The sequence below is a fragment of the Malaclemys terrapin genome, chromosome 2 (assembly GCF_027887155.1).
Source record: "Malaclemys terrapin pileata isolate rMalTer1 chromosome 2, rMalTer1.hap1, whole genome shotgun sequence".
Classification (NCBI taxonomy): Eukaryota; Metazoa; Chordata; order Testudines; family Emydidae; genus Malaclemys; species Malaclemys terrapin.
The window spans coordinates 82,312,125-82,332,139 of NC_071506.1; the positions used below are offsets into that span (position 1 = coordinate 82,312,125).

At 42.9% G+C, this 20,015-nt stretch overlaps 1 protein-coding gene across 1 annotated transcript in view; it reads right to left on the minus strand.

Moving 5' to 3' along the window:
- COLEC12 (collectin subfamily member 12) overlaps positions 1-20,015 on the minus strand; it is a 143,875-nt gene that overhangs the window by 12,052 nt on the left and 111,808 nt on the right. Inside the window, exons 3-5 of the mRNA XM_054018456.1 lie at positions 19,668-19,790; positions 7,290-7,388; positions 1,638-2,684 (exon numbers count right to left, since the gene is read on the minus strand). Coding sequence (XP_053874431.1) covers positions 1,638-2,684; positions 7,290-7,388; positions 19,668-19,790 — 1,269 coding nt within the window. The remainder of the gene's footprint in view (positions 1-1,637; positions 2,685-7,289; positions 7,389-19,667; positions 19,791-20,015) is intronic.

A 20,015-nucleotide genomic window follows, 5' to 3' on the forward strand; every position in this document is an offset into this window, starting at 1 on the left:
GTAAATTTTAAATTCTTTTTTTTCAAAATCTATCCCATTTAATCTCCATCAAGGATAAGCTCCTAACATGTCGCTGAAAATGGAGGCAACTACTTCTGTGTGAAATGAGACCAGGTAAGAAAGGTGCTCTGGACTCACATGCATCATGGACCATGCTTGTATCTATTCTGAGGGAAGGTTTTATTTCTGTGACCAGTAGAGTTGCCAATTTTGGTTGGACGTATTCCTGGAGGTTTCATCACATAAAGATTAATATTTAATTCCTGGAAACTCCAGGACAATCCTGGAGGGTTGGCAGCCCTAGTGATCAGGGTTCAAGACCTGGCTCAAATCAGGTCAGCAATATGGAGTATTTACTTCATTTAGAAGAATACTTGGCTTGGAAGACAAAAAAAAGAAGAAGAAAAAAGAAAAGAAAAAACTCAACAACTTTGCGTGTATATTTACTTCTGAAGAAAATAAAGTATCCTTTGATGAAAAGAAACCGGAGGTTTCCCAGCCTGCTCCCAGCTGGCTTAAAACAAAATAGTTTTACTTTTTCACTAAGGGCAACCTCTCTGGGAATGATCCAGTTTTGTATTGTTCAGCTATTTCCTCCTTAGCAGGGATTGGTTTCTTGAGGTTTCCACCCACTCCACAACTATTATGGCTTACTTTAGACCAGTGGTTCTCAACCCATGTCCCAATCCGCACACAGCTGCAGCCCATGTGACATCCTCAAGACCATACAGGTAGTATATATATTGTGTCAATGTGGCTCATATAACACAGAGAGAGCTGTATATGTGGCCCACAATGGTAAAGAGGTTGAGAACCACTGCTTTAGACGATAGTTCAAAAGCAGACCCAACAGTCAGACTAAAATTTAACCAACCTAGAACTTTCTTTCACAACGTTCCAATTTCAGGCCGGTAAAGGAGGGAAGGGAATAGTGGGTGGAAAAATTTAAACCAAACTTACATCTCCCAGGTTTAGGATTAGATAATGGAACAGATAAGGTCTCTGTCCCGCCATAAATTGGAAGAAGGACTTTCATAAAATGAAAGACTAATTATTTTTTTATTAAAGGTTAAACTAAGGATCCCTTTCTCTGGCAATGATGCAGGGAGAAGCCAAAGTCCCGGACAGCACATTCCAAAGAGAGTAGGTGATAACACCTGTGTTCTCCTGGTCAATGTTTCCTTTCTTAGGGCTAGATTTTACCAGAGGTGCTGTCAAGCACATTAGAGGGGTTATGCAGCAGCCAAAGCCCTGGTCACAGGGCCGACAGGAAGGGCTGGGCAGGCCAGGCCAGGCCTGGTGTGGTGTGTGGGAAGTGCAGGACAGGAAGAGTTGCATTGTGCAAATCCTCTGGACCTTCACCTTGCAACAGGAGCTCTGAGAACTACCACAATCTTATAGCAGTCACACAGTTGCTTTGCTGCTGCTTCTTGGACAACATGGGGAGTGTTCTTTCTCCCCATTCCCTCACAAACTACGTCTCTGCCAAGCTCAGCTTGTGTTCAGGCTTTGTTCAGGAGGAGATAATTTAACCCATAATAAAAAAAAGTTGAAGTATTTTGGTTTTATTTAAAGCAAGTAAAACCCATATGTTGCTATGAGGTACAACTTGAGGTATAGACTGAAATTCATCTTACCTTGCAGTATTGTGAAGTTCTTGATGAGCTGACCATGTTTGGAATCTACCAGCTTCATTTCTTCCATAATTAGTGATAAATTTGCAACTTCAGTATCTAATCTTGATCTCATCACATCCTGTTGCATCCTGAGAGATGTAGAATCTAAACGAATATTGGCTAGCGTGTTGTTCATAAAAGTCAGGTCATCTGTGTGTCTACTTAAGGTGTCTGTACAAGTTGTCCTGACCTCATTGAGATTGCTAGTCAGTGTCCGCAGATGATGCGCAGTATAGCTGATGTTGCTAATGATATTGACTATATCTGTCTCAAAGAGCTGAAAGCGCTCTTCTAGCTGGTTAAACTTGGCAGAAGTTCTGTTCTCATAATCTTTATGATGCTCCTGCAGATCCTTAAGATTTTGTTCATTGGCTTGTGCAACTGTGGTGATGTTCTCCATTTGCCCACTGAATGAGCTAAGTTGACTGTTCATGTCTTCAAGTGTATCATTATTAGCTTTGGCCAATGCTGAGTTGTTGACTGCTAACATCTGTAAATTTTGCACTTTCTCCTTAAGCCAATCAGTGTCCTTTCGTGCTTGAAGGACAACCTGTTGCAGATTTTGAAAGTCATTCTTGATTCTTTGGATAGCCTGACTTGTATCATCCACAGACCTCTGCAAAACACTGATAAGATTTCTTTGCTGAACTTGTGTCAGATTTAAGTTGTTTAGATTCATGATGACCACATTATGAGAATGCATTTGGCTTTGCAAATTTGTTTGGATATTACTTGTGTCTTGTTGGAGATTGTTGATATAGCCAGTGTATGCTTGGAGAGTTTTATTGACGCTGATGATCATGAAAGAGTTGCTATCCAAGACACCTTTCATTTGGCTCTGCCTGTCATCTAATACATTTCCAGAATCTTGTAGCTTCTCCAGTGTATCCTTGTTTTTGGTGGTTTTCTCTGCAATCTCCTGAAGCTGCTGGCGAAGAGCCAGAATGTCAGATCTGAAGCTAGAAAGTTCTTTGTTAGTGCTCATATCTTTTTGTCCAGTTTGGTCATCTATTAAAGAGGGAAATTTTTAAAAGCATTAGCTTTGTTTGGTTTATTTTAAGCACAATATAAAAAGACTCTTTCCTGCACTGTAAATGCTGTATCTAAGAGTGATCAGGCAATTAAAGCATTCACTGGTGAAACAGTCTATTGTCACTTTTCTAAAAACAGATGCTGTAGGATCTAATTCTGCCCCCAGACACATGAACTTAACTGCTGTTGAAGCCAATGGAATGTGACCCTTTGTCTTGCCCAGTGGAATAGAATGATGGTTCTATTGTCACTACTGTTTATATATCTTCATTTAAACATGATTGTTTTACTTTATTTTAAAAATTAACTTTTAGAGAGAGTGGTGAATAGGTGTAGTCTAGTACTACTACTGTACTGAAGAAAAAATTGGATGATTAAGTAGAGTTCAATAAGTTGAAGGGGTACAAATAAGTAAGTAGCTGATGGTCCTTTCTGGAGTAAGGCAGAGCAGGCTCAATCCCAGGCCTGCAGAGCTGCCAGGTAGTGGGCACCACCCTGTTGCTACCTAGCAGCAGCTATAACTAGCTTATGCTCCACCACCCATGACCTGCTGTGGATACAGGCCAAGGATCCTGGATCCTTCCAGCTCAAGTGCCACTTCTTGCTTGTCAGGCATATCCCAAATTCCTCACAGTGCTGCTCACTATCCATGCCTGCCTCCAGCTATGCCCTAGGGTTATCACCTTTGAAGTGCAGCCCCCCCCCCCAAAAAACCCCCAGCAATCCACCCCCCAACAAGGCAAGCGTGCCCAACTGCAAGCCCCAACCACAAGGAAACTCCTCAACCCCTTCTCCTTCCCCCCCACCCAACAACCTCTTATAGTATCTAGAGAGATAACACATAGATAAGATTGATAACATCATTTTCTTACTTAAACTGTGGAAGTGGGAACACTGCGAGCATCTTTAGCTGGACACAAAAACTTTTAACATTAGAAATCCCAGTGTATTGTGATGATATTGGAAATCTTTAGACCCATGTAAAAAAAAAAAAACACCCCCCCCAACAACAAAACAAAAAACAAAACAAAAAAACCCACCCCAACAGATAAAATTATTTTTCTGGCAACTGGCAAATCCGCTAAAAAAACAGCCAGGCTGGTCAAATACTGGCCAGGTGGTAATCCTTCTATGCCCCCATACACCCCTACAATCCTATGACTTGTCCTACTGTGATGGAGTGTTTAAACCACACAAGGACTGAGTAAGTAAAAAGGACCAGTTAACCCTGTGATGGCTGCACCAGGAGGAGTCAGGACTGATAAGATCTAATTGATGAATCCCAGCTGGGCAGGGGCAGGCTGAGGCGGTATAAAACCAGGAAGTGGCAAGGAAGAAGGGGGTCGCAAGAAGGAATACTGTAGTCACTTCCTGTAGAGGAGGTGTGTTAGTAAGAGACGAGGGGGCGATCTAAGGGGAGAGAAAACCCTGGGATTCTGCCTCAGACTACAGACTTTGGCAAGAGCCTGGAAAGAGTGAAATGGCAACAGGGAGCCCAGGAAGCTCCAATGGTTACCCAGAGAGGGGCAAAGCTAGAGAAGAAAGGTAGGAAGGAGCCCAGGCAAACAGTAACAGGGTCAGGGATGGCTTAGGCTGTGGTTACTAGACATACAGTTCTTGGGCTGGAATCTGGAGTAGAGGGTTGGCCTGGGTTCTCCTACCAGCCACTGGGAAAGAGGGAGCAATTGAGTCCAGCAGGAGAGAGACTGGATGAGCAACAAAATAAGTCTGGTTGAGAGCTAATCCCCAGCTGTAGCAACGAGGAGGTGCCAGAGTGGTGAGTAGTAAACCATCTGACCCTCACATTTTCCCCGTGCCAACCCCACCATGACCCTGCTCCCCGCAACTCCCCTCCTAGAACCCCCTTGCTAATATGCCCCACAGATATTGCCCCCAGGTTTTTTTAAATGTTTAAACTTTTAAAACTTTTTAAATGGGAGTTGACTTAAATAGGAATTGATAGGGCTAATCACCCCTTATATCTGGCCCATATGATACATACTACGGAGTACAAACAATGCTTAGAAATGAATTTGATCACAACAGTTCCAGACTACAATTAACTTAAATCACAGAATAACAGAAGGATGTATGTGCTTTTAGCTGTAACATTCCCTTCCTATGAACTCACCACTGCAAACACAGGACTTTGAATGACTTCATTAACATACAGTTTATGGACATCTTTTATTGAGAAGCCATTAGAGTTTTTTTATGACTGAACTGCAAACTAAAGAGCTTTCCTAGCAGCAAGGACCTCACTTAATATTCTGTAAATATCTATAAAACCTTTCCAGATCCATGGGTCCTACACATGCCTATGGCAATGTGTGGTGTACCTCATCCAGTGCACTAAATGCTCCAATACTACATAGGTGAAACCAGACAATCACTACATTCTCAAATGAACTCACAAAGGACAATGGTAAAAGAAAAAAAACACCACATCAACTGTGGATGAACACTTTTCACAAAACAATTACTCTATATCGACCTCAGTCCTCATCCTCAGAGGAAACCTGCCCAACACTTTCAAAAGATGAGCCTGGGAGCTTAAATTCATAACTTTGCTAGACACTAAAAATCATGGTTTTAATAAAGAGTCAGGATTTATATCTTATTACAACAATCTGTAACCCACTAATCTCCCATTTTTGTCCTATGACTATAGGGCTACATCACTTTGAATGGTCCCTTAGTTTAGCATAAATAGACATATTCTATCTGTTCAACCTTGTATTTAGCTGTGCAATCTGAGTACCTTTCCCGGACGTGAAGAGCTCTGTGTTGCTCAAAAGCTTCTCTCTCTCACCAAGAGAAGTTAATCCATTAAAAGATATTACCTCACCCATCTTGTCTCCCTATAAAACTAACAACCTATTTCAAGCAGTAAATATATATATCATCTTTTTAATGAATATCTGGAGCTTCCTTTTCAGTGGTGCAGAGGAGGAAGGCTAGAAATGTACAGTGAAGAAAATATTTTCTACACCACTTATCTCTTCTTTTCTTCAAAGTTGGGAGCGTGATATCACGTGGGAGATCTACATTCATAACTGCATGACTTGCACTTCCCATGATGACTGACAGTGCTCAGAGTGGTTTGAAAAAAGTGTGTATGGGGTCTCATCACTCCCCTTTCCCATCTGCCTGTCCCCCTGCTCAGCAACTAACTCTGCCCCCTCGGCCTCAAATCGATCCTGTCTCTGTGGTCCCCACATCAGCTCTGCCCCGCTACGGGCTCTCCCCTCGTCCCCCATCAGTTCTGTATCCCCCGTAGTTCCTGGGATTCTTCACCCCCACTTCCAGGCCTGAAGGGGGCTGCAGTAGAGTCCCCTCTCTCACCATTCCCAGGCTGGGTGTTGCAGGGAGAAAAGTAGAGGAGCCATCCTGTTGCTCATAGAAAGGGAAGGGGGAAGAGGAAACAGAGCTACTCTGAGCTGCTTGACTCTTTCTGCTTTTCCCCCTCCCCCACTCCTCCTGGGAGAATGATGTTGGATTGCTAAGGGAGTTGGGAAGAACTCTCCCTGCTTCCAGCAGCCAATCAGGGGTCCGTCTCCCTGTCTCTTCCCCTCCCCACCCCCAATTTCCCGGGTCTGTGACCTGTTTCCACCCAGCACCCTTTAAGCACTAATAACTGATGAAGTTCATCTCCTACAAGTTATATTTTTGCCTCTGAGGTGAGGGTTAAACATATGTTATTGTTTGAACATCTCTCAGCATGGACTCCAGATTTGGAACTTATCTGCTAAACATCATCAGCTCAAAGATTACTGGGTGGGTGAAGACTTTGGTTCTCAAGAGTCTCTTTTTTTATCCATCAATGTTTGCATCACTTTACAGCTCTGATTCAGAAAATCATTCCTATTCAGGACAGCTTGTAAGCACATCCTGAAGTCCCTTTGATTTCAACAAAACGAACAGGAGTACTTGTGGCACCTTAGAGACTAACAAATTTATTAGAGCATAAGCTTTCGTGGACTACAGCCCACTTCTTCGAATGCATATAGAGTGGAATAAATATTGAGGAGATATATATACACACATACAGAGAGCATAAACAGGTGGGAGTTGTACACTTCTTATCAAACTGTCTGTACTGGGCTATCTTGATTATCACTTCAAAAGTTTTTTTTCCCTCTTACTTAATTGGCCTCTCAGAGTTGGTAAGACAACTCCCACCTGTTTATGCTCTCTGTATGTGTGTATATATATATCTCCTCAATATTTATTCCACTCCATATGCATTCGAAGAAGTGGGCTGTAGTCCACGAAAGCTTATGCTCTAATAAATTTGTTAGTCTCTAAGGTGCCACAAGTACTCCTGTTCTTTTTGCGGATACAGACTAACACGGCTGCTACTCTGAAACCTTTGATTTCAACGTGGTTTCAGTGGGAATTCAGGATGTGATTAAGAGCTGTCCTGAATCTGGAACTAAAACTTAAGATGGAATGGATATGCAGGTACCTTGGCCACCTGTTCAGACAGACCTGTGGAGATCAGATCAACTCCCACAATAATACCACACAAGGACATGCAGATAGGATGCCTTATCTGGCTTTTGGCTATGTGGAGATTACCTAATTTCTTCAGACCACTCTCCACTTCTGTGAGTTTCTCAGTGTATCTTCTGTGGGATGTCTCCATGCCACCTGTAACGTTGTCCATTTTTTCTACAACTGGAAAATTGAGAGCAGTGTTAACAGGCATTTACATGTGTAATTTTTGTAGGTATTATTGTGAGAAGTTCCAACTATGAGATATGATGTAAGTAATGACATTTTTATAACAAGTTATATAGAAGAACAGTAAACAAGAGTATAGTAAATAATGAAAAATACAAAATATTTGGGGTCAAGCATAGAAAATACTTAAAAACAAAACAAACAAACAATTACCTTGCTTTCCACTTAACTCCAGAGTTAAAGTACACTGCATAATGTCAGAACAGTGTGTTCTCTTCTGCTCATATGACTGTGTACTCTGCTAAGAAGTTAACCACTATGCTTCAACCAAATATTTATTTTGATAATAAACAAATTCATCTCATGAAGATTCTTCTGAGTCTTCCTCTTCAATCAATTATTTATAATATTTAACTACTAAAGGTGCCTCATTGTCTAATGAAGGTATACTGTATGCTTGAGGCTTGTTACCTCGCTAGCAGCAGACTCCCTCTCACTCTCCTGTGGGCCACTTCCATTTAGATGGACCAAGTAATTTTCTGATCCTTTTAATCATTATGAACTGCATCCTAACTATTAAGTGTGGAGGCTATAGAATCTATATAAAGTGCTGTTTCTTAAATAATGTCTTCTGAAAAGTGACAGAGCTTTGAAACCTCTTGCTAACAACATAAGGACATTTAATTAAACAACGCTTTTTAAATAATTCTGATTTGCTAGGGTTTAAACTATGGTCATTCAGCCCAGCCTGGACTTATGGCTGTTCCTGATTTGCTCTTGGCTTGGGGAGGTTTGAGTTGTTTTCCTGGCAGTTACACATTATGTTGCTTTTCATGGCAACAGTATGGGTACGGAAGAAGGAGAGAGCCAGAAATGAAGTGTTCCAGAAGGCTAAGTGCTAAATATGTGTTTATAAATTGTTACAAGCAAAGGAGGAAATTGAATGCTTCAGATGCTAGATTCTGCCTTGATAGGGTTGCCAACTTTCTAACTGCACAAAACTGAACACCCATGCCCTGCCCCTGCCCCGAGGCCCCACCCCTTCTCCAAGGCCCTGCCCCCACTTACTCCATTCCCCTACTCTCACTCACTTTCACTGGGCTGGGGCAGGGGATTGGGGTGCAGGAGGGGGTGAGGGCTCTGGCTAGGGGTGCTGGCTCCAGGGTGGGGCCAGAAATGAGGGGCTCAGGGTGTGGGAAGCGGCTGTGGACTGGGGCAGGGGGTTAGGGTGTGGGAGAGTGTGAGGGCTCAGGCTGGGAATGCGGGCTCCGGGGTGGGGCCAGGGATGAGGGGCTTGGGGTGCGGGAGGGGGCTATGGGCTTGGGCAGGAGTTGGGGTTCAGGAGGGAGTGTGGGGTGCAGGCTCCAGGAGGGTTTTTGTGTGCAGGATGGGGCTACGGGCTGGGACAGGGGGTTGGGGTGCAGGAGGAAGTGTGGGGTGCAGGGTCCAGGAGAGAGTTTGGGTGCATGAGGGGGCTCAGGGCAGGGACAGGGAGTTGAGGTGCAGGAGGGGGTGAGGGTTCTGGGAGGGAGTTAGGATGCAGGAGGGGGTTCTCACCTAGGGCAGTAGGTTGGGGTGCGGGAGGGGGATTTGGGGTTTGGCTCTGGCCGGGCAGCGCTTACCTCAGGGGGCTCCCGGAAGCGGACGGCATGTCCGGCTCCTATGCGGAGGGGTTAGGGGGCTCTGCACACTGCCCGTGCCCACAGACACCGTCCCTGCAGCTCCCATTGGCCACAGTTCCTGGCCAATGGGAGCTGCGGACCTGGCGCTCTGAGCGGGGGCACTGCATGAAGCCCCCTGTTGCTACTCCTGTGCCTAGGATCCGGACATGCTGGCCACTTCCGGGAGCTGCGCAGAGCCAGGGCAGGCAGGGAGATTGCCTTAGCTCTACTGCGCCACTGACTGGACTTTAGGCGGCTCAGTCAGCGGTGCTGACCGGAGCTGCCAGGGTCCCTTTTCAACCAGGTATTCCAGTTGAACACCGGATGCCTGGCAACCCTATGGCTTGACCTTCAAGTCCATGTCCATTTTCAGTTTGGTGTCTGTGTCTTCAAATCACAGCTAAGACCAGAAGGTTCTGTCCTATACCCAGATTATTTAGCCTCTGGGCAGAGAGGATCTGCACCACTCCACGAGGGGTTCCAGAAGACATTGTGTTGCATTGTGTCACTCCTCCAGCCCCCTAGCATGCAGAAGAAGAGGTGCTGCACCACACCTTTGGATGAGCCAGTGTGGAGGTAGAGGACAAAGCCATACCCCTGCTTCCTCCCTATGCCTTCCCACTCTCTTTGGGGTGATTTGTAGCCTGGCAGGAACTACAAAAGAGCAGTCCGTGTTCCCCCAAGCACAAGTGGGGGGGACCCTTGTACTGGGAGTGTAACTTCATGAGCCCTCCTCCTACTCTTTGCACTCATGCAAAGGTCGTACACAACCTGGCACTTTAATTTGTTGCAGCCAAGGGGTTCTTGTCCCTTTATTAATCTTCCATCTTATTTTTTTGAAGATACATACATATATATATAGCAGGATTTTCATGGGTCCATGCTGCTTCAAAAACATAAACCGAACAGACAGCTAGGGCTACATTCATCCCTGGGCTAACTACACTGAAGTCAGGGATTACTTTGGCCCTGTCACAGAGTGATAGCAATCAGCGCCTGAACCAGCACTCTGATCACTATTTAACCAGTTAGGGTCCGGGGGAGGGCCTCATTGCAGAGAGGAATTCCTGATTACCAGATCGGGTTGGGGCTGGGTAGCTAATTTACAAGGAGCCAGGATAAAAGAGCACAGGAAATGGATGGGGAGGAGAAGTAGAAGAGAGGGAGGCTAGTAGAGCCCGACAAAAGGGAGTTTTCTGGAATTTATAGGAGAGCAAGCCCGGGTGCAGGAACAACTACTACAAAGTGTGGTGAGTCCTGCGGTGGGGACTGGCAGTCAGGTGCAGGGGGTAGGCCTCTGCAAGATGGGCCCTACAGATGACCCTGACTTGGTTTTGGTCATGTCTGAGAGAGCGACTATGGGGGCCGGATGGGATAAGAAAATCTGGGCCCTACGGCCAGTCCCCTATTTAACGGGGTCAGGCAGCCTACATAGCTTTTGTGATGAGCAGGCAAGGAACTACAAACTGGTAAAAGCGACTAGCCTGGACTGGGTGGCCTTTAGACTGAAAGGTACCGGCAAAAATTTCAAGTTGCAAGATGGACTGGGGGATTAGAGACCCAGGCATTTGCCCAAAAACTGACAGTGGGCCACTCGTTAGCAGAGGCTGGACATCCAAAATGTGACAGATATTATGGATGCTGTCGTTCTTGAGTCTCCTGGAGAATACCCAGAGATGGATCAGGCAGCATCAACTTGTCACCCAAGATGCAGCAGTTAAACTTGTAGAGGTGGACATTCCCTTAGGGGGTTGGCAGTTTAAGGGTCTGTATACAGGGAAGGAAGGCCAGAGAATCTACATCCAGAGAGGGCACCAAAAAGGAGATGGAAGAGCCCAAGAAAACATAGACAGGGTCTCGAGCAATTGTGTGGGTGGAAGGGACATATGAAAAGAGACTGCCCATATATGGATTGTAGGTTTACAGAATTCTGTGTTTGGACTGGGCCTCTCAGGGAGGGATTAAAAAGGAAGTTAATGACCACTTCTGTAATGCTGGGGATAAGGTATCAAAGGGGTCTGGTAGACACTGCCTCAGCCTGTTTGCTAATCAGACATAAGTTGGTGAAACCCCACCAGATACTTCCTAGAGCAAGAGTAAGGCTTGAATGTATACATGGGGATAAGAAATTCTGCCCTATGGCACAAGGGCCTCTGGAAGTTCAGGTGAAGTTTAAATGGAAGTGGGCTGGGGTAGTGGATTGGTTGCCACACCCCTTCATGTTAGGCACGGACTGGAACCCCTTCCCATTAGAAAAGCAAAGGGGTATCTGGAAACCCCAGAGGGATGGAATTTAACCCATGGGGAAGGGAAAAGAGCCATTAAATGTTGAAGGGTTGGAAAATACTAGACAGGAGAACACAAGCCAGAGAGAAAGTAAAGAAAGGAGAATACCCAGTGAGATGAAGTGGGAGGGAAAAAAATAAGGAAATAGTCTCAGGAGACAAAGATAACCTGAGCTCATTAACAACGGTCAAGTGGTTATTGGAACAGAGCAGTTCCAAGGGTTGAGGGAACAAGGAACCCTGGGAAGAGGAGGAAGGGGGGACACACCAGTAGACCCCTCCACAAAACAAAGGGTGAGAACAAGGAGAGTGACCCCTCATGGGAGAACCTGTGGGCTAAAATGGAATTATGGGGACAACTTCTACCCATCACAGGCCCCAAGGTTTTATGAGGAACTTGAACGTTCTTGGGTGGAAAGCTGCCGTGTTTCTCCTTTCCATAATGCTAATGAGCCTGTGTGTGTGTGTGTGTGTGTGTGTAAGTGTAAAAAACAAATCCAACAAAAAAGCAGAGCCAGAGTGCAGAGTTCTGCATTTCAGGACTGAGATGATAGTAGCTGGCCTTCTGAATACAAGATCCAGGCTGACAGGGATCCAGAACTAACACTCACTGTAACAGAAGACAGCTGTTTTTTCTGTCCTTATTCCTAATTTATGTCACTCAGAATTTCTCAGGAACCCAGAAGAGAAATCAGCTATTTCACTGAATGTTCCCTGGCCTAGAATGCTAGGATCTCCTTGTCCTCTTCACGACTGTAGCCTCAATACACCAAAGCCTTCAAGCAGGTTCGTAAGTCTACTGATTTCAATGGAACTTAAGATGTGCTTAAATGCCTTGCTGAATCAAGGCCTTAATGGGCATTATCACATCAGTTACGGTTCTTGTTAATCCCTGATGAAAGCAATAACTTATTTTTTCTATATGTCAATGGTTCTCAAACGTTAGTAACCCAAGAACCCCCATTTTGAGTCAAAATTTTGCCATGGACTCTTAAGTTCCCTGCTCAGCCCCAGGCACCGCCCCCACTCAACCCCTTCCTCCAAGGTTCCACTCCCACCCCACCTCTTCCTGCCTCTGCTCCACACCACCCCTCTTCTTCCCCAACTCTTTCCGCCCCCTCCTGCAAGTGAGCACATTCCCCCTCCTACTCCTTCCTCCCAGCGCCTCCTGCACTCCAGGGAACAGCTATTCCCAGCGTGCAGGAGGCACTGGGAGGAAGGGAGAGGAGTTGAGGGACGAGTTGATCAGCAGGGCCCGCAGACCTCCTGGAGTATCCTCGCAGCCCCCCCAGGGGTCCACAGACCCCAGTTTGAGAAATGCTGTGTTATACAATACCGATGTATTTGGGGAATGAACATATATTAGTGTTAATGTAAGTACTTTATTTTATTTTTAGGGATCCCATCAAGTCAATGTAGACTTCAAATAAACAATAAAAATGTTTCCATGATTCTTAAAAAAAAATTCTAAATGTTATTTATGTGGATTATTGCATTCTCCTGAAGTGTTTTAATAGAAAGGCTACCACATTGGTGTACATATGAGCTGGGAAGTGACACTAGCAAGAAAGAACTGTCAACTCTATTTTCATTATCTAAACTCAATAAAACACAGAAAGAAAAAGCACTGTTTTTAATAAGTGTTCTATATGTGGAACTCCCACTAAAATCTGTGGAAGATCTATGTCTGGAACATTTACAAGTTTAGGCCCCAAGAGCATAAATGGTGAAAAATAAATGATTTTTAACATTCTTTCAGCTACAATAATATATATTGTTATTAATAACCCCAGGTGAGGGATTTCAATTGAGTTAAACAGATGTAAAACAGATGTAATGCAGTAGTGAATTAGGCCCTTGATATGTAAAGACAGTGGGTGAAATTCTTACCTTCTCTCTAGCCTGTTTGCACCAGGTAAAATGGTAGAAGCAGTGTAAAAGAGCTCTGAAAGTCTCCATTCTGGCTGGAGAAGAATTCCCCTGGTGCAAACACTGTGGGGAAGACAGCTGCAAGGCTGTCTTTCTAAGCCCCCCTTGTAAGCCCTGCCATCCAAGGCATACCAGTACCTAGACAGGGTGCAGGAAGGACATGTCAGGGCCAGATCCATAGCATATAGTGCTGTGGAGACATTGGCCAGCATTGAGGCCTGGTGGCCAGCCCTCAGGGCTATCTAAATTACCCAGGAGCAGGATGAAGCGGTAGTTTAAAGCCACTGATGCTAACAGACCAGGTGACAGCTCATGCTAAGTCCCCCTAGGCCACACCGAACACTGACAAGTGCATAGCTGGAAACCAGGCTGGCTCACCTGTGTTAGCATTGTTAAAATAGATCTTATGTTTATAAGAATATGTTTTACTGTTTGGATTTTATGAAATGCTTATGAGTTGCTGCATGCATTAATCTCACTTATAATGTCTATATCCCATGTTATAAGGTAATATTTAAGTGTTTGCTATGAAACTGGAAACTCCCACAGTCAGGAGAGAAGCATGAACAAGTGTGAAATACTAGTTTACCACAAGAGGTGTCATCTCCTGCCCAACAATAGAAGGCCCATAGACATCAGATGAACCATTTGGAACATCAGTGGACAAAAGACTTTGTTGATTGCTCCCCTCACATGCATGAAGAGGGGACAGGCACAAATACTGTCCCATTACAGTTTGAACTCTGGGGAAGGGAATAAAAATCCTTGACCAGAAGGGACTATATCACTACGCTGCCTGGAATTTGGAGAGGCAATATTTCCAAGTGTAAGCAAGGGATCCCCAAGCTGCTTAGCTAGGTTTAGCCCTAAAGGACACACAGAGCTTGCACATTACAGCAGCTTCTTTTCCTTTTTGAAACACATGACTGTAACTCATTTGTTTATATGTTTACCTGCTTTAACTTTGTAAATAACCGATTTCTTTTTCCTAGTTAATAAATCTTTAGTTAGTAATCACAGGATTGGCTACAAGCACTGCCTTTGACAGATCTAAGATATGATTGAGTTGGGGTAAGTGACTGGTCCCTTGGGACTGGAAGTAACCTGAATATTATGATGATTTTTAGTGAAACGGGCCATCTATCACAAAGGCAGGCTTGCCTGAGTTGCAAGATAGACCTGAGTTCCCAAAGGGACTATATGTGCCTCCATGTCAAGGCTGTTATAGTGCTTGAGGAGTTCACACTTGATACTTGGTTGGTGAAATCTAATTGTAGGACACTGCCAATCCAGGGTTTGTGCCCTGGTTTGTAACAGTCTGCTCTGAGGCTGGCAACCACATTCATGACCGCCACCATAGCCCCCTGCCCCTTCTTAGAGGCACAGGCACAGAATTTCACCCAGGGTATATTTAATATTGTTGCTGAAAAATACTGGAGCATATTTGGGATGTTGAAGTAGTTTAGGTTCAAACTTTGGTACGTGTTATAATCCACTGTGGCCTCAAGGAATTGGTGGAAGTCAAATCTGCAGAGACCTTTAAAACTAGCCTAGGTGCAGCAGAGTGGGGAGGCTGCAGGGCAGCTGGTTACAGCTCCAGCAGGCAGATTCTAGGTCTGGTTTTTACGCCCGCCTGGAGTACAATAGAGAGACTTGGAATCTGCTTTAATCTTTGCAGACTGACTGGCCCCTTGAGGTGCTATCAGCCAACCAGGTAATGGCCAAGTGCAGAATGCTCCAGCCATGCCCCTTCCTTACCCTGATATGATCCTTACACTGGTGGCAGTAGGGTATGACATGAGCTAAATCATGCTGGTTATATACTTGCCAGGAACATGTTGTTGCTTTTTGGCCCACTCATGCCACTTGGGCAGCATAATGGGGCCAGAGCATAGCAGGAAAATCAGCTGGTTTTGGAGAAGCTAAAGTTTTTTGGATTTGTAATTTTCATCAGAAAACAGTTATCAACCTTTGAGAAATTTGACTGTCTAGCACATTAGGTGTAAATTTAAAAAATGATTCTAATAACCTCATGACGAACAAACTGGAGACCTGCACATAATTTATATATTTTTTTGCCAAAATAAATAATTTCCTGAAGGGGTATAACAAGAGGCCTTATCAAAACTAGATACAACCAGCCAAGATGGCAGTGTCTGAGCTAGGTCCTTAAGCCTTTGAAAGATGTTCATCATCATTAAAAGAATCTTTGTATCCTCACTGGTCCAGTTCCTAAAAAATGCATGAGTCTAAAGCATATGTGTGTGTGTAACTGGAAATAAGTTTTAAGTAGTAGCCCTGGATCAGATGGGCTAGATCAGAGAGAGCTCTGGACAAGGAGAGAAATTGTGCTGTACACTGCAGCATGATGCTCAGAGGACCACCAAAGAGGGCACTAAGCTGTTAGCTATTTATTCATTAACTGAGACTACTTCATCTAGTTTAGCTGATGAAAAGTGCAAACCCAGCTATGTTATACAAACCACTTCTTTTGTTTTAATTCCATTTTCTCTGTCTTTAATAAACTTTGTTTTTGTTAAGATCACTGCTGTATGGGCAATTTTGCACAGACATCCCTTAAGAGATGCAAACCTTGCAACCAATTGCTGAAGGGTAGAGAGTGTCTGGATCCTAGTCCCTGCTCTCAGTCTCAGACAAGAAGCATGGACAACTGTCCCATCCCAGTGAGTTGGGTTACAGAAGAGATGAGAGTTGTTGTGTGTATTAGTCACAAACCTAAAGATACAAGCTGCAATATAAAGGTCTACTACAAACTGAAAATAACCAGAAATTCAAATTTCAGTCTGATATTCAAAGAATGTTTACTTCCTCCCCCTCCCCTCTTTGCCATGGAGTGAGCAAGAGTATAATCATTAACTTTAAATAGATTAGTTTTACATTGACTGGTGCCAGAGGAATCTTAACTACATACTTTTGCATTTAATTTCCTTAAGAAAACATCTGGAAAACCAAGAACACTATTTTATTAATGTTTTTAACAACAGAAAGAATGTAAGTTTAATTCTGAAGGGAAAGGAATAGTAAACTCATCTTGCAATCCCTTTCAGACCTTGATATTTAATTCATGTTTTGGTTTCAGCTTTCTATGGTTTGTTACAGAGATTTTACAACTAATTTGGAGATTTATTCTGTTTATTTTGTATCCCATAGAGTTATTTTTCTTGCCAACCAAATTTAATCCATTAATTAGTAGTTCTTGTCTTGTCTTTTTTTTTTTTTTTAATAACATAGGATAGCTAAGTACCATGTAGAAAACTAAAAGTTTTAAAAGCAGCTTTGGGCATTATAAATATAAATCATCAGTGTATTGAAAACAATTTTAATGGAACGTAGCTAACAGATTGGAAGAATTCCTGATGCTAGTAAAATTCTATCTTTCATTGTAACATTACCATACAAAGAAGAAGCTGAACTCTGAGGTAGAGGAGACTGTTGTAAAAATGTATTTCACTTTTCTTTTGTGTCCAAGATTTAAGGCCTAACTCCTTAGAAACAAACAAAAGTATCATAACAGTTCATTTGGGGATCAAAAATCATATTTTTTTCTCATAAACTGGTATGTCTTCTGATTCACGGTGATCAGAAAGGTCTACGTAAAAAGCCAGCTGACCAGTGCACAGGATGCAAGTGTGAGGACAAAAGAACAAATTCATCCCCAATGTAAGTCCATTCACTTCAGTGGAATTACTCAAGAGGTAAATTTGACTCAAGAAGTCAGTGTCTTTTGAAATGTAGTGGAACAGACAGAACTGTAAGAAACATGCCCTGATGTTCAACCTTCACAACAAAAATAAATATGGGGACAGGAGGGATGTGGAGAGTAGAGAAACAGGAAGTTGAGGAGAGTGCTGGGCTGAGAATGGATTCTGAGCCAATGCCATGCTACCCTCCCCTGAAATTGGGTTTGGTGGACCCCCAGATATGATGACTGAATGAGATGTGTATCTTCACACAACCTCCAGTTTTTTTCCTTGTGGTAATGGGCTAAGGAATTCCTCTCAGTGATGCCAATGAAAAAATCCCAGTGAGTATTACTGAGATGGAAAGAAGACAAAATGGTTATAGTCATACATGGAAGTGCATAATGGAATTTAGTGAGGAAGTAGAAAGAGAGAGGAAGGCCTTGAGCAGAGTAAGAAAGCCAGAACTGAAGGCATGTGGAGAGAGAAAGTGAAAGTGTAGGGTTAGGAAGAGTGAGAGACATTTAGGTAAGGGTCCTTGTTTGCTTATTCCCATTCAGAGGTTTCATGAAGGAACAAAGAAATTGCCATAGCAGGTCAGTTCATATGCCTTATAGTGACAGACACAAGGAGCTCTATCTATTTAGCTTAACAAAAACAAGGCTAAGGGGTGACTTGATAACAGTTTATAAGTCCCTATGTGGGAAACAAATATTTGATAATGAGCTCTTCAGTCTAGCAGACAAAGGTATAACAAGATCTGATGGCTGGAAGTTGAAGCTATACAAATTCAGGCTAGAAATAAGATATATAATATAAAACTGTGATGACAATGAACTTCCCAAGTGGTGGATTGGATGTTTTTTAAAAGAGATGCTGTAGTTCAAAAGGAAACATTTTGGGGGAGTTCTATGGCCTGAGCTATACAGGTCAGACTGGATGATCACAATGGTCTCTTCTGGCCTTGGAATCCATGAATTAAAAGTCCAGCTGGTATGCTGTCTCTGACAGTAAACAGCATCAGATTCTTCAAATGAATATGTAAGACCCTGGAAAAGACAGGTATGCAATACCATGCCTAATGTGGAAGCTTTTTCTGAACCCCGGCAGTTAGTGGCTGGCTTAATATGGAGGACTGATATCCCATATAAGAGCCAGATTCTCAGCTGCTGTAAATTGATCTATCCCAACTTAACCTGCTAAGGGTCTAGCTCTGTTTTTATCCAGCTAATGTAACTGGGGATATTCTTATCCCTACAAGTATCTAATTATCATTGAATCCTAGTAAGTTTTTTGTTTCAATATCTTGTGGCAATGAGTTCCATGGGTTAGTTATAAGTTGTGCAAAAAATGTGTTTTGTTGTAAATATATTTAATTTATTAGGTTCCCTCTTGTTATTGTATTATACTAACGGATAAATGGGAACACTCAATTGACCTTTTGTTTATATTCATAGTTCTTCTCTTATGAAATCTTCTCTCTAACCAGTCCTGATCATTTTAATTTTTCCCATACAAAAGTCCTTCCAAGCTGCTAAATTGTGCTTGCTGCCTTTCTCTGTCCCTTTCCTATTTCTACTATTTCCTTTTTGAGGTGATGTGAACAAAGCACAGAATCAAAGGGAGGGGGAACCATCAGTGTATACAGTAGTCCCATTGTAATATTTTCAGATTATTTTTCCCCTTTCTTAATACAGACAAGCTTTTAACTGGCTTTTTTCCCTAACCAATACTGCACAGTGAGCAGATGTTTGCATTGATCTGTCAGGAATTATGCCTATATTATTTGGTGGTGATAGCTGAATTGAATAACAGTATGTATGAGAAGATCAAACTGTTCTTTCCAATGTGCATTACTTTGTACTTGTATATAATTTTCTCAGGCAAAACATTGCTTAGCATTGTTTGATTCTTTGGAATTTCCTGAGTCTTCAAAATATTTTTAGAGTCGTCTTAAAAACTGATGAATAAGCAATTCATCAGTTTTGGCACCATCCTGTTTACCCCCTCTTCCAGATCATTAAGGACAATATTCATTATACTTTTGAGCTCCTCAGATAAAAAGTATTAATACATTAAGTACAGGAGTACTTGTGGCACCTTAGAGACTTATTTGAGCATAAGCTTTCGTGGGCTACAGCCCACTTCTTCGGATGCATAGAATGGAACCATCCAAAGATGTGGGCGGTAGCCCACGAAAGCCTATGCTCAAAGAAATGTGTTAGTCTCTAAGGTGCCACAAGTACTCCTGTTCTTTTTGCGGATACAGACTAACACGGCTGCTACTCTGAAACAATACATTAAGTGACACCATTCCTGGCCCCTCCTTTACACAAGATGAACTCTAGGGGTGGATCCTGGTACTTGTGTGGAGCCTTACTGAAGTCCTTGGCTCTCCAAATTAATACGCTTCCATATTGAAAACTGGTAAGTTAATTATATATATATATAAAATCTCCACAAATGTCTACTCTAATGTCAAAGCTTTATAGCTGTTTGAAAAAGAAACTTCAAAGTTTTCTAATGTAGACTATACCAAACATACAATGAATCATGTTAACAGAAGTTTAATTCTGCAATAATCTCATAACTGAATATAAAATAAATCCATTCTCCTCTCCATCTCTTTCTAATACTTGGAGCTCCTGCTTGGATTCCTGTTTGAAAGTGAAACACTGTGACAGATATGGTACATACCTTTGTATCCCAGAATGGCTACTGTTATTGTTAGCAAGGCACACAAAATATATAGTAATATGATGGAGAACTTCAGTGCCCAGTTATTTTTACATTTGGTACATTGAGTCCCCTCCTGAATACCTGCAAAAGAAGATGGGACTTTAAAATCGTGTCAAAGAGTAAATCTCAGCCTTTATTGGGGTTTCTTTGTCTAAACCACATACACAGATAATAATTGTACACATACTTGTCTACACAGCAAGTGAAGGCTAACATTCCATGGACTCCAGGCTCACTATAGCCATACTTTAGTGATATGTTCCTTTTTAGGTTTCAGATGAGTAATAACTGGATTCAATTTAACTG